General features: G+C 32.5%; 1 protein-coding gene across 5 annotated transcripts in view; it reads right to left on the bottom strand.

The window, feature by feature from the left end:
- The window catches only part of LOC143065414 (lysosomal cholesterol signaling protein-like), a 36,027-nt gene extending 31,302 nt beyond the window's left edge, over positions 1–4,725 (bottom strand). For 3 of the 5 annotated variants that reach the window (XR_012975467.1, XM_076238968.1, XM_076238971.1), the window contains exons 1-4: positions 4,648–4,725; positions 1,815–2,357; positions 1,128–1,445; positions 270–384 (exon numbers count right to left, since the gene is read on the bottom strand). Coding sequence is in view for 4 of the 5 variants with exons in the window: in XM_076238968.1 (XP_076095083.1) it covers positions 270–384; positions 1,128–1,445; positions 1,815–2,235 (854 nt within the window). In the remaining variant the exon portion in view is untranslated. Of the gene's footprint in view, positions 1–269; positions 385–1,127; positions 1,446–1,814; positions 2,358–4,627 lie in introns of all 5 variants that reach the window. The other 2 variants (XM_076238969.1, XM_076238970.1) reach the window with 2 other exon arrangements.
- Positions 4,726–15,252: the final 10,527 nt, after the last annotated feature.

Genomic DNA, 15,252 nt, shown 5'->3' with positions numbered 1-15,252 from the left:
ATTAGCCTGTCAATAAGGTGGTTGTTAGTTATAACCTTGCTATTTGAAGATACCTATAACTACAGTGTACTATCTTAATTGACAAAGATTGCATGTTTTTTCCTGCCAAAGGTATTGGTTCTCTCCAGGTATGCTTACTCTTTCAAAAATAACAGCTGACCTCCATGATGTAACTAAAAGTGCTCAAAAATAACAACACCAACAATCAATCAATCAATGTTGTTATGGCCGATGTAAAGTGTTTTAATTATTTGTTAACAGATATTTACGCTTTAGCTGCTATTAGAAGTACTGGTACAATTAGTTGTGGACCCATCTGGCCTGATATTTTTCCTACCAAACTAAGACCAAGATAAAATAAAGCAGCCCCAGAGAAAGCATCGCCTGTAAAGATAAAGATATCACTATAAACCTTCTGTTACAAACTATAAAAAAGAAAAATGCATGTGTACATGTACTATGTATTGTTAAACATTTTTTTAAATCATATTTATATAAATAAATATCTTTATCATATTTCATTGAAATGTAAACAATACATAGTAACATACCAGTAAATTATATACATATATATGTATCTGTACAGCAGACATGCAAAAATATAAATAATTGTCATTTAAAACAGCATATAGATATTTGTTTATTGTGTTTCATAGTCTGTTCTTCTGTTGTGCTGTTGCACCACTGTTTTGGTTAAATTAGTTTAAACCTGCCACATTCTGTATGTTGCTGTCCCAAGCCAGGAATCTGTAATTCAGTTGTGGTTTTTTGTTGCTGTGTTACATATATTTGTTTTTCATTCACTTTTTTGTACATAAATTAGGTCATTTAATTTTCTCTTTTGAATTGTTTTACATTTGTCATTTTGGCCCCTTATATTGCTGGCTATGTGTTAAGGCCTTGGTTTATTGTTGAAGGCTGTACAGTGACCTATAGTAGGTATAGTTGTTAGTTTCTGTGTCATTTGGTCTCTGATGGAGAGTTGTCGATTTCGCAATCATACATGTACTACATCTTCTTTATATATAGATATATCTAAAATAATAATGGTAAATTTTAAGAATACATTTTGTTATAATATTATTCACATGTTTTAATTCTAAATAAAACAAATATAATTATAATACCTAAAACATCAAGAATTTCTGAGATAACCAAAGGTAAATTTCTCTGTAGTATGAAGTTTCCAAAAATACCGATGATAGTCATGAATACAATAGGATTCGTGATTACACCTTTAATCACATGCAGTATCAAGGCACATGTCCCAGATTTTGAACCAGAGTCATTTATACTCTTAGACACTTCTACTTTATCTCCTTCCCTCTTTTTTTGAATTTCCAACAATAAAAATCCAATAGGGTTGAGAATAACTACAGACACAGGAGCTATCAGATAGATATAGTTCAGGTACTGTGGATGACTTTCTTGGTACAAGGCTTGTACTGAAAAAAAAAAAGAAGTTTAGTCATGTTAGTATTGACAAATCAACATGCATGGTAAATGACATTTTTAATACAATGCTGAGAAAACATTTTGTTTAAATTCAGAAAATATTGTAGGGGATTTAGTGCAGGTAGTCTTCATTTTAATATACATGTAAATGTAGTGTTAATTTCCCACTGAGGGGTATGATTTGTGCAGGTAGTCTTCATTTTAATATACATGTAAATGTGTTAATTTCCCACTGAGGGGTATGATTTTGTGTAAATTGTGTTGTTTAAGCTCTAAATATTTTCCTTTGATTTTCTATTCTTCATAAAAAAACAACTCAACATAACTTTATGTAGGAGCCAAAATATACATGTACTTACAAATAGGATATCCTAGAGCAAAGTCATTGCTTTGTGTACAGAAAATAGCAAACAATCCAGCATATCCATAATTTACAGGTCGCTTGGCAACTAATGTTACAATTGTAACAATTATAAATACAACAGATTTTGAGATTAATACACTTATCAAAAACATCCAGTTAACAATGGAAAAATCCAAAATGCACATATTTTTGAAAAGCAGAGCAGGAAGACAAAATTTTGAGACAAAAGTCCCAATTCCTTTTCCTTGTGAGGTAGAGATGATATTTGCTCGGCCAGCAATGTAACCGAAGAGAATGACGGCAAAACATTGGACAATGGCAGGATACAAGTTGTCAAAGTTTACTGTTGTGCCCGCATCTGTATGGGTGTCATTATGTTCACTGTGTGGAGAGGATGTAGAATGATTGGTATCCATTCTTCACTAAAACTTGATACACCAATATCAATGTAAAGCTTATGGTTGTAGAGTTTCCGATTACTCTGATCCAATGATGCCTTTAATTACCATAGCCACTGTAAACATGTGGACTTTCATCACTGAAATGAAGAAAATACATACGTCTGTTACTATCAGTTGTCAACAAACCACATCGTCTTAAATTTTATTATCAACTGTGGTTATACAAGGGGGGAAGGGGGGGGTTTTAATACCTTTTTTTTTGTTCACCTGTTTTTGCCTTTTATAAGGTATTGTTAACTGTTATCTGAGATAAATTTAAACTGTTAACTGTTTTCAACCCACTGTGTTAACTGTTATCAGCATTTTTGCATTTGTTGTTTGCCAAAATTGAAATGTTGTAGACATATGAACGGCACCCCTATTGCCCCCCTCTTATACACAATAAATATAAAATAAGCAATATCATGAATATAGTTTGTCTGCGACCCTCTGGACAAAGAAAATATGAATTTGTTTAATCTATTTAACAATGAAGTATAAGAATTGACCTTAAAGCTATACAATCTACATGCACATGTAGTTATTGCAACAGCATATAATTATATATATAAACACATCATTTATACATGGAGGTGCATTGTCATGTTTTGTTTTAATGCAAATAGTTCTCCTTAATACATGCAAATTTTGATGTATCGTTGCTAGAAATCTATTGTTTGTCGTATCTTATTTTGACATGTTTGAGTCATCAAACAAAATATAGTATTATGTCATGTATTTAGATAGATTGATTGACACTTAACCAACATGACCAATATCTCTAGAAGTTTTTTTATGAATGACTTACACTGGTAGACCTGATGTGAATAGGTAAAATAGATTTCATGGAACAATCAGTGTTCACTATGAGGTAATTGACATTGTGACATAGGAAATATTCTGGGGAGGGCATACATTTGAAATTTTTCTATTAATTATTTGGTGTTAAGCACCACTTTAAGTACATGTACTTTCGCTATTTCATTGGTGGCTGAGTTTTATTGGTAGAGGAGGACAAAGTGCCTGGAGTGAACCAAAGAACTTCACCAAGTTCACCAGGAAAATTCAATACCTTCATTTAAATCTTTTATGTTTAGATGGTGAAAAGGATCATACTGGAAAATAAGTTTGCTTGGCAAAGTCCATTGTCTCACCACTTAGACATTGAATGTTCAAAAGGCAGACATAAGTCGAGTTACTCAGTTTATCATGGGTCAGCTGGTTACAAGTAGATATTTCATTACTGAGCATCACCAGTCCAGTAGTCAGCATTCCCATCTCAAATGCGTGTTCACACGAAATATCATTGATACTGCAGTCAATGGAAAGTACAGTCATTTTGACAGTCACAGAATATTTCAACACACTAAGGTTTTTCTTACCCAAACCTGAATCTGAATAGGTGCATTGCAGGTCCATTATACAGCATCAATAGAAATGGAAGAGAGGCCCTGGAAAATCAGTCCATGGTTAGGCCTATTTGCCACACTATTCATGCTATTTAGTATTTTTTGGTTTCCAGATTCTTCAACCTTTGAGTCTGACATTGCCAACTTTAATGAAAAACTCCATAATTGTGAAAAAAATTGATGGTACCAGCAGGATTGAACAACCCAAAGGCAATACTCTAACGGACTGAGCCAAATCTTTTGAAACTTAATGTGTGTTAGAAAACTGTCATAATCATTGGCAGATCCAGGGGGGGGGGGGGGGGGGGGAGTTCCGGGGGTTGGAACCCCCCTTTTTTTTGGCCAATCAATGCATTTGAATGGGGACATATAGTTGGAACCCCCCTTTTGTCCTGGGCTGGGAACCCCCCTTTTTAAAATGGCTGGATCCGCTCTTGCATAATCATTCATAACTTTGTATTATTTTTAATTTTAATTTCTTGTGTACAATTTGGAGTTTAGTATGGCTTTCATTATCACTGAACTAGTTTATATATTTGTTTAGGTGCCAGCTGAAGGACGCCTCCGGTTGTGGGAATTTCTCGCTGCATTGGAGACCTGTTGGTGACCTTGTGCTGTTGTCTGTTCTATGGTTGGGTTGTTGTCTCTTTGACACATTCCCCATTTCCATTCTCAATTTTATGATCATGATGTACCATTATTTCTGATGTATTAACACACTACATTAATTACTTGACACATAGTAAAGTAAGGAGTTTCGTGTCATACTTTCGTACCAATAAAGCTGAACATTTTGCTAAAAAGTTGAATATATTTTTCATTCAATAATGAAATATTGATTATATAATATAAATGCGTTACTGACACCTGCTGAATGCTATTTGTTTTACGTTGACATTTAGTACACCATTTCGGATTTACTACCGATATATCCAATCTTTCATTTAATAACAACTTACTACAAAATTAACATGTTTACCCATAGAAATAGTTGTTATAAGGATAGCATTTACTTTTTTACATAACCGTATGGTGTTGTTTTCAGTTTAGAAAGTACTTGTAAGGGAGGTAATTCTTCTTATTTTCTCTGTATTTACCTCCAGTAGATTGGAGCACTTCCCCTCAATCTGTGAATAATACATATGAACACAAGGATTTGTATAGTATAGTATACAAATCCTTGCTGAACACAAATACATGTTTATATAGCACCAAGTTTAAGCTAGGACTATTTATACTAACAGCTAATATAATAGTCCCAGATATAAAGTAGATACACTACACTTCCATTATTTTATGATTGCAATTTCTTTTAACATTTTTTTCTTTGGAATATTTGAGACACTGCAGTCAAGGAGTTGCATAATCTCACTATACAAATCAGTCGTTGATGTACTGTAGTTTGACTCTTGAACTTTCCACGTCAAGTACGTCTAGGTCATGAAAAATCAAGTTATCAGTGTAAATTACACCAAGAAAATTTAAGGATGTACTTAGGTGAGGTTTTGGAATTTGTGTCAAATGTTCGGACTCCTTGGTGTTTTTCCATACAATATTTTTACCCATCTCCAAAATAAAAAACCCTGAGATATCTTGGAAGCATAGGCATATGGAGTAAATATCTCTTGGTTGACAGTGTATTCCTTGGCTTATGTTACCTATCATAATTATCTTAAGGATGTACTTAGGTGAGGTTTTGGAATTTATGTCAAATGTTCGGACTCCTTGGTATTTTTCCTTACAATAAAATGTAAAATATTTTGCCCCACAACACCCATTCATTTTTTCATATAAGACTTAATAGCTCACGAAAGGTCATTTACCAAGATTTTAGAAGATTCTTGATTTTCTTTCTTTTGTTTTGAGACCCAAATAATACCAATGCAAATATAAGGTAACAGTCCAAGTCAGCCTTTTCTCGCCATATTTTAAATCTCAAATATCTCGAAAAGGAGGTCCATGACCTATCGATATTTTTAGCTTATCTTTATCCTTAATTGATGCTCTACCAGCTTATAGTATCAATTTTTACCAGCCTTATAGACTTATAGGTAAACTGATCAGCAAAAGTTTAGAAGTATTAGTTTGAGTTCATCTAAAGGTAAAAGTTAAACTACAGATACTAATCTCTGGAGGAAAAAGAAGAAGTTCGTTAAATATGTTTCAAACCTGAGTAACATTAACTTGAAATCTTATATCATAAAATATTATATTTTACCCGTGTGAATGAATTCTTAATCACAATTCTATATTTGATTATTCTTACTCATGTTTAAATCAGCATGCCTGTTACAACTGAAAATAAAAACAGGGAATATGTCAGTGAGACAACAACCCAACCAAAAAGCAAACACAGCAAAAAGCTGATTTTTTTTCATTGCATTTTAGCTACGCTTCGTACGGTGACATATAGTTGTTAATTTTTATTTTTTTGTCTTTTGTTGAGAGTTGTCTCATGGGTATTCATATCACACCTTCTTTTTCATATTGGATATTTTACAAAGTTGTATCATGATTTGTGTGTTCTGAATGGTTCATTAGAACTGGAATTGAATTGAAGAGTTCAGTGTCTTTTTTTTCATATTCAGTATTAATGGTAGTCACCACAGAATAACTAAATCGAAAAGTTCAAGAATGTTTCAAATAAAGAGCGATATACTCAAACATGTTTAATCCCGCTGCATTTTTGCGCCTGTCGGCCCAAGTCGAACCTTTGGCCTATGTTATAGTCTTGTAAGTTTTCAAATTTTAGTTTCTCTTTATATAATATTTCGAAGTTTAGTATAGGAAGTTCATTATCACTGAACGAGTACATATTTTATTTTATAGGCTAATGAGCGATCTGAACCTATTACACACTTTAATCTATGTCAGGTTTTTTCTCTTTCTGCTTTAGTTTTTGAGATGAAAGCCAAAAACCTCAATTGTCCCCTATATCTTTTTTTCAGAAACTGCCACCAGGTTTTTAAATTGAACTTATCCCTAAATACAATCTATTAACTAGACACCATAAGGAACATTCAATATAAGTGTTTAAGTATTTGGCCAAGAAGTTTCGGAGAAGAAGATTTTTGATCACGAAAAAGTTTAACAAAAATGTATAAAAAACGACAATTACTCCTCAAGGCGTCAATGGACTATTTTGATCATGTTGACTTATTTGTAGATCTCATTAGATGAACATTCATTGCTATTTATATTTTCTCTCTATCTATTATAATATAAAAAATAACAAAAACAGTGATATTTGATAAAAATTACTTACTTCCAACAATAACCCAACAATGGGTTGTCGAACTTATCTGAAAATTTTATAACAGAACAATTTATCACTTTTATCGCCTTTTCATTTTTGCTCTAACTGCTGTAGTTTTTGAGATATAAGCTAAAATCTGCTTTTGTCCCCTATGTTCTATTTTTAGCCATGACTGCCCTGTTTATTGGTAGATCATATAATCATGATAACTGTCGGGTACCACTTATAAACTAGATACGTATACCCTAAGGCATATTCAATTACAGTTTTGAAATATACGGCCAAGTAGTTAAATAAAAGAAGATTTTTGGAAAAAAGTAATAGACTTGCATGAAATAATGTAAAAAAAACACGTTTTAATTAAGGGCAATAACTTCTTTAAAAGGAGTCAATTTACTATTTGATCATAGACTTATTTGTAAATCCTACTTAGCTGAACATTTTTGCCATTTGCACTTTCGCAGATAATAACAAAAAACAGTAAAATTTAGTAAAATAAACTATTTCGGACAGTAACCCTACAATAGGACTGCTAAGGTGGTCCATAGCAGATAGATCTTGACTTTTTAATCACTCTATAACACTTTTTGCTTTTACTACTTTAGTTTTTTTGATGAAAGCAAAACACTGCATTTGACCCCTATCGTCGTATGTTTTGCCATATCGACCATGTTTGTTGATGGATCAAAACTTCCGATACAATTTATCATCAGTTACCCTAAAGAACATTCTGTTAAAGTTTGGAAGTATTAGGCCCAGTAGTTTCAGAGGAGAAGATTTCTAAATGTTAAAGTTGTGAATGGCAATTGAGAATATGTCAACGAAACCACAGCTCGACCAAAGAGCAACAGCTGAAGGCGACCAATGGGTCTTTACCGCTGCGAGAAAATCCTCAGATGGTCCCTAAATACAATTGTGTACTATTTCAATGAAAATGGACGTCACACTAAAGTCCAAAACATATAAATTAACTAAAATTAAAAATACACACAAGACTAACAAAGGCCAGATCCTCCAGTCCTTGGAAAAGCGGCCGGGGATAAACATGTTTTGTGAGATCTCCCATCTAGCCAATGTAGAATAAATAAACACATATAACAATATGCATAGAATAAATCAGATAATATAATGCCGAGTCCGATGTCAGAAAAGGTAACAAAAGAAGCTAAGCAAAATGACAATGATACATAAAGGAACAAAAGACTACTAGTTAAAATGATTGAATGATTATTTCTTCATTTTTATGTTAGTCTGTTATTCAGTGGTTTTCGTTTGTTGCTGTGTTACATATTTGTGTTTCGTTCATTTTTTTTTACATTGATTAGGCAGTAAGTTTCTCGTTTGAATTGTTTTCCATTTGTCATTTCGGGGCATTTTATAGCTGACTATGGGGTACGGACTTTGTTCAATTTTAAAGGCCGTACGGTGACCAATAGCTGTTAATTTCTGTGTTATTTGGTCTCTTCTGACGAGTTGTCTCATTGGCAAACATATCATATTACATTTTCTTCTTTTTAGGATGAACAATTGTTGTAATCCAATTTGACCCATATGTTCTATTTCAAGCCATGGCGCCCTGTTTGTTAATGGATCAAAACTTCAGATACACTTTATAAACTTGATACACTAGAACATTCGGTTAAAGTTTCTAGGTAATTGGTCCCGTAGTTTCAGAGGGAAGATTCTTGAAAAAGTGCACGACAGCGACGACAGACAATGGACGACTAGGGACGCTAAGTGATGGCAAAAGTTCACATGGCCATGTGATCCAAAAAGCACATTGGCTTTTTTTTATTAACAGGATTGTGACAACATCCGTTAAAATATGATAATAAAATGTTTAAATTCCTTAAAGGATTTCTGTTATTTTAGCATTTTTAACTTGATATGCAATTTTCCTGAAATCGGAATCATTTTTCTCCTATGTTTGTCCAATGTTTAACCGAATTGCAATAATAAATTACGCACAAAGTCTTGACTTAACAGTTTCCCTTTTATGTTTCGATTGATTGTGCAATTTTTGATCCGTCGAAGGGTTATCCTTATATAATATGATTGTCCAAATGCATAAAAGCTATTATTTTACTTGAATCAGAGAGTTGCAAATAGACAACAATATATCACGTACAACTGCTTGCAATTTATTGTGATGATTTAAAAGTTATACATAATGATTAATAAACACTTTTAAATTCTCTACATCTTTTAACAAAAACAAAAATGTTCTTACCAATAAATCGTTCCATTAACTATAGGACTAAAAGACAAAACTTTTAAGTAAATATCCATACCCGTTCTTGCCATTAAAATATTCAATATCATCAACTATAGTACTAATCAGTGTTCACAAATAAAAGCTAGTAATTCTGAATAACCAAAACATAGAAATAATGTTAAAATGTATTCTTGCTGCTCATGAGTTTACTGTTCTTTGACGCCTGCTTTTAAAGCTTCCATTTCCGACTGCAGTTTATTTAAGGATCCATTCAAGTTCAAGATATAAGTGCGATAAGTACGAGTTTCATCTAAAAATTGTCTTTGAATTAAGTTAATTGCTACCTTCATTTCATTCACTGAATTACCACGAGGCAAACTTAGGTCTATCTTTTCTTCAAGACTGCCCAGTCTACCTTCAATATTTTGCAAATTGGCGGGAGATCCTCGACTTTGTTCAGAAATTGTGTCGACTTTGGTCTTTAAGCTCTCGACTGTTTTAACTGTATCTTTTAAATTGTCAATGTCACGTGCATGTCTTCCGATAGAAGTGACTGTTTCCGCTAGCTGTCGTTGTAATGAACTGTAAATCGATGTTTGAACGGAGGACTGTGATTGAAATTTGGCGGCAATATCCAACATTTGCGATTGTAAAGTAGCTAGTTTTGGAGAACTTCCTTCAGAGAGACTCGATTTCCAGCTTTTAACCTCATCCATGAACCCTTCCAATCTAGCTATACTTTCTCTTGTAGAATCTAGTTTTGTCTTCATTTGTTTTGTCACTTCTTTTAAGTCCTTAGAATCAGAAGTTAGTTTTGTAAATTGACCACTGAAAACTTCAGTAATTGAGTTAAGTCGTGCATTTGTAGTATCGATCCCCGTCTGCATATGCATTATAGAATGAGGTTCGTCTTCAGCAGATACTGGTGTTCCAATGCTTTTGCATTTATTATCAGGAACAATAAATTCATACTTGCACATTTCAGCATTTGTCCCAAAGAACAGCACAATAAATAATCCACATTTAAGAAATAACATTATTAAAACTTTATCGTCAGACCCGTTTAATGTTATTTCAAAAACAAAACATGTTTCAGAATGTTCGATGCTTTTATATAAAACCGTAATCTTTAGTCTATAAAAAGATGGGGGCAAACAAAGGGAGTTAAATTCTTCCTCCATCCTACATATTATAGATATCACTGGAAATGATTGAAAGTTATTTCCTCACCCTAACACAAATCGTTCACTTTTCCTTTTACATATCAGTTTTAATTAAATTCAATTAGATACTGTTATTTATTTTTCTCATTAATGTCAGCCTAAATATGTACATGTCAATGAGAGAAAAATAACTGTAAATTTTGTAAACGAAATGTAATTATTTGACAATTCGTATTACACCTTTCCTCCCATTAAGTCAATGCGGGATTACACCGTTCCGCCAAATACCAGCATTGTCGAATTCATCGAAGGCATGTGGCAAGCTTCTCCATTAAATAATTGTTGTTTGCAAACAATAAAAAGGAAGGGCAGGATGTTTAAGTTTGTTTTGAACATTTTATCAGGTAATGTTTTGGTGAAGACAGCTTCCATGACGTTATGTTAAGCGACGGATTAAAATTACGAAAGACCAAATTCTACAATGCCATAAGTCGATTTTTTTAAAGTACGCATTAATTTTAGGAGTTTATACATCAGCATCACTGTTTGTACAGTAAAACCATAATAAATATGCGTTTGTTTTAGTAACTCGCATGTGAATCTGAAATAAGCATCTTGTTTAAAAATTACATTAGACTATTTTGCTTTTGTTTGGTCACGATTAAAGTGTTTATGCAATAAAGTAAGACTAAAATAGGATATAGGTTACATTTCTTTGCAACACCCTAAAATTACTGTCTCTTATTTTTAGTTCATTTGTACCAAAATAATCTCTAATAAAATTGGTGATTTATCATTGACTTGAGTCGTTTTCTTTGTACATAACTATAAATATTCATTAAACCAAACTGACGAGACCGACACAGTCAACACTGACTATTATCTTGCAATTGTTCGCCTTATTGATATACACATCTTCTCAAGCCGAGATCAGCCATGGGTTGAGCTTAGCTTTCCGTTTTCTGTGAACACAGAATAAAAACCATGACTAGCGAGGATGAAACATATATATGCTATGTTAGCTGCCTTTCCCTAGGGGGAAGTTGGAACTGCAGAGTTCGATGTAGCTTATCAGTATACAGACAGAACAATGATAGCATGCTGTTTGTTTGTTTTTTTTATTATTAAAATGACAATGTTATCAATGTAACATGTGTTTATTTTGTATTGAAGGACACGTACGTATGAATAACAGGATCTATTGGGTAAACTTCAATGAGATAGCTACTGAAAAACACACAGACAACAAAACAAGTGATCTAAGGTTCAACAAGTCGTCCTTTATTGTCATTATTAACCAGTAAAGTCACTGAATACGGTAACAAAAGTAAAGATACCCATACCTATAAAAACAAAGTAAAGATACCCATACCTATAAAAACAAAGTAAAGATACCCATACCTATAAAAACAGGTTCAGTCCACCATTTCCTACCTGTGCCTAGTCAGTTATATGACCACGGGTATCATTCGGTTTAACGAGATAAATGATCGTGAAAGAATATCTAACGGCGGTCAAGTATTGAGAGATATCGTGAAAGCTCTACTAACGGATCGTGAAAGACATTTAATGTAAATTCTAGTTCAGAATATTTGAAAAAATCCCTAAATTTTCAAAACGCGCAACAAATCCGAACAAAAAATTATGTCCGTCAAAATGGTTTAACTTCCTCAACATAACTGTGAAATAAGATTAAGAAAATATTCAGTACTTTATGAAAAAAACACAAAAGGCGTAATGCATGTCTATAAAATAAATTACAAATAACACACTTTATGTACCTATAATGGTCATATTTCAGTTTAGCATGATGTATTTGATATTTAATCTTTGGTGTATCTGATTGTACAGTAAAATAAAAGTATGTTTTTCCCTTAAAAGAATTAATTTGTATATGAAAACCTTGAATTTGTTGAATTTCTATCAAACTTGATCGTGAAAGATCAGGCAACGCATTATGTTGATCGTGAAAGATAATGCGTGACTAGACTTAATACTAGTAATCAGAAATCAGTATTTCTTTTACCATTTGATAAACCTGCGACTGGTTGAAGCCTGTAACTATATTGATAAGGATAAACATTAAAACTATCATTTTTTCTATTCAACACTTTATCCCGAAAGTTAAAAAACAACAACTCAAAACGTATCTAAATAAGTGTGAACGATTCAGCTCTGAGAATCGGTCAAGTGCAATTCAGGCAGACCGACATTATTTAGCCAATAATATGGATATTCAACCAAAATGATATCCATCAAACAAAACATTACAGCAAAACAGCATGCATCTTCCATGATTAATTTGAGATTGAACGATAACCAACATTTTGTGCAACAGTACTTTCTTAAGTTCTTTATATACAACGCAGATGTGGATTGATTTAACCATTTACTACAGACTATAGAATACCGGAGCGGAAATGCTGTAATGTCTCGTCTGCTTTACTTATGATAGTATATTTGTTGAACGTCTATAATATCAAGGGTTTTACTAGAAGTGTTAAATGCGCTTAAGATTGTCAATGGTTCATAAAGAGAGTTCAAGGTCAGAATACCATGCCATACAGATCTCAACTTATATCCCGTACACCAAATAAATGTGTTCCGATCCTTACAGTGCCTTAGAAACTGACTAATGTAAAAGTTATGATTGGCCAATTAATTCGGAACGTAAGGTAAAAAGCATATGAACCCTAACCGACAGCCAGACATAGACATCTTACTATCATTAAATATATAATATACAATTGACGTCATCATGGTCATAATATGAAACATGCAGACAAACATGTACACCATACACGAAATACCTTGGCGCTATAGCATACAGGTATATATCCAAAAGGCTAAACAACATAAAACGAACATCGCCGATTGATGCATGATAATGAGTTCGATGTTTTATTTGAAACCTTGTAGAAGTCGAAAATATACACCTTACAATCATAACAAATCCGCGATACGGACTTGACCACAAAAATGGATCTTTATCCATGAAATGAGGCAAATTTGGGGTCAGGTGAATCCTGTCTGACGGACATGTAGTTTATAGGATCCAATATACAAAATGTGGGTATCCTATAACTCGTGATAAGTGAGTACTTCACGAGACAATAAAAAGCTTCATCCTACAATCATCCAACTATTTTACATTTCATTTTCTGAAAATATAAATACATGTGTGTACTTTGAAATGCTTAAACCTATTGAGGATGTTAACCTATCTAGCTTTTCTCAATACCAATAACAAATATTAATTATGATATAATTGAAGAATAATTTGAACATCTTCGTAGCATCAGATCTTTCACGATCCTTTTCACGATCTTCAAAAATGCGGTACGTGATCTTTCACGATCCGAAAAATCAATGTTTGTGTAAATAGTTCTTCATTTACCAAGTTTCAGATTATGTTTATACAAAATAACTATGAGAACCATTTGATTAATTCAAATACAATGCCCTTATTCGGATAAAAGTAGTTTTTCTAGTCGAATTTGTGAAAAAATCAATTTTTGTTTACATTTTTTATGTCATTGAAATGTCAAGAAGCAATCTGCTTTTTGTTGTTTTGTAATAACTATGTACTTTTAAAACTGGATATTCTCACATACTGATCATAATGTTGAACCATTTTGACAGACAGTTTTATTTTGTCGTTAATTTGTCTGTGTAATTAATTAAATAAGAATATTTATTGACCTTTCATATGTCTTCTCGATTAAATGTCTTTCACGATCCGTTACCAGAACTTTCACGATCGTCTCTCAATACTTGACCGCCGTTAGATATTCTTTCACGATCATTTCTCTCGTTAAACCGAATGACACCCGTGATGACAGTTGTCTTAACATCCGTTCGTTTGATGTGTTTGAGCTTTTGATTTTGTCATTTTATTAGGGACTTTTCGTTTTAATTTTCCTCGGAGTTCAGTATTTTTGTGATTTTACTTTTTAAAGAACACAGTTCCTGTTTGTAAACATAATTATTAACAAAAAGATGTCGTTAAATGAGACTGGATCACAATGCATGAACGCAGTTATCATGCTTTTCAATAAGAAAGGATTAAATCGCTAAAAGACCCCTACCCCCCCCCCCCCTTTCCGCCCATTTTTTCTAACTTACTAAAAACTATCATATCTGCATTGACAATAATATCTTGGTGTAAGGAACCGGTCAAAATTTATCATCACATAGGACCGGTGCAAAAAATAAAAACATTTAATAAAAGTTACAACTCTTATGGGATTCTGACTGAAAAAAAAAATGATGTCCTATCCAACTTAGTAATAAAAAAATTGGTGTCCTATCCTACTTTTCCAATGTATTGTAAATAAAAGTATACTTAATAGAGGCGTTTAACATATGTTGTCTTTATAATATGATCAAAAGCAACAGTTTCATGTTTTATTTTGTTGATTCACATACAATTACAGGCATGTCATTATCATAAATTATACTATGAATATAGCATTGAAAAAAAAACCCAAAGACATTGCATAATGCAATCAAACCACAAATAGGTGTTTGTTAAACTGAAAAATTAATGAAGCTGCATGTATCTTTATAGAATTTTATCAATACCTTTAAATATTAATTATAAAAACAAGCAAATGCATAACTTTATTGACATTATTTTTTTAATTCAATTTATTAAAACATTACTGTTTACATGTCTATAGTTATTCCAATTATGTTAATAATTCCAATTTCATTAGATAGTTATATCTTCTTTTACATTTATATGTTATAGACTGTTATTTCAAGTTTTGTTATGATGTTAATAAAAATTATTTCAAAGTAATAGTTTGAAAAAAAACTTGTGTCCTATGGATATTATCTGTGAAAAAAGTGATGTCCCAACAAAAGCGATTCCGGAAAAAAGAATCTGTCCTACTGCACTTTGCACCGGTCCTATGTGTAGATAAATTTTGACTGGTCCCTAAATTA

Source organism: Mytilus galloprovincialis, chromosome 2, assembly GCF_965363235.1.
Source record: "Mytilus galloprovincialis chromosome 2, xbMytGall1.hap1.1, whole genome shotgun sequence".
NCBI lineage: Eukaryota > Metazoa > Mollusca > Bivalvia > Mytilida > Mytilidae > Mytilus > Mytilus galloprovincialis.
This window is presented reverse-complemented; position numbering and strand designations above follow the sequence as displayed.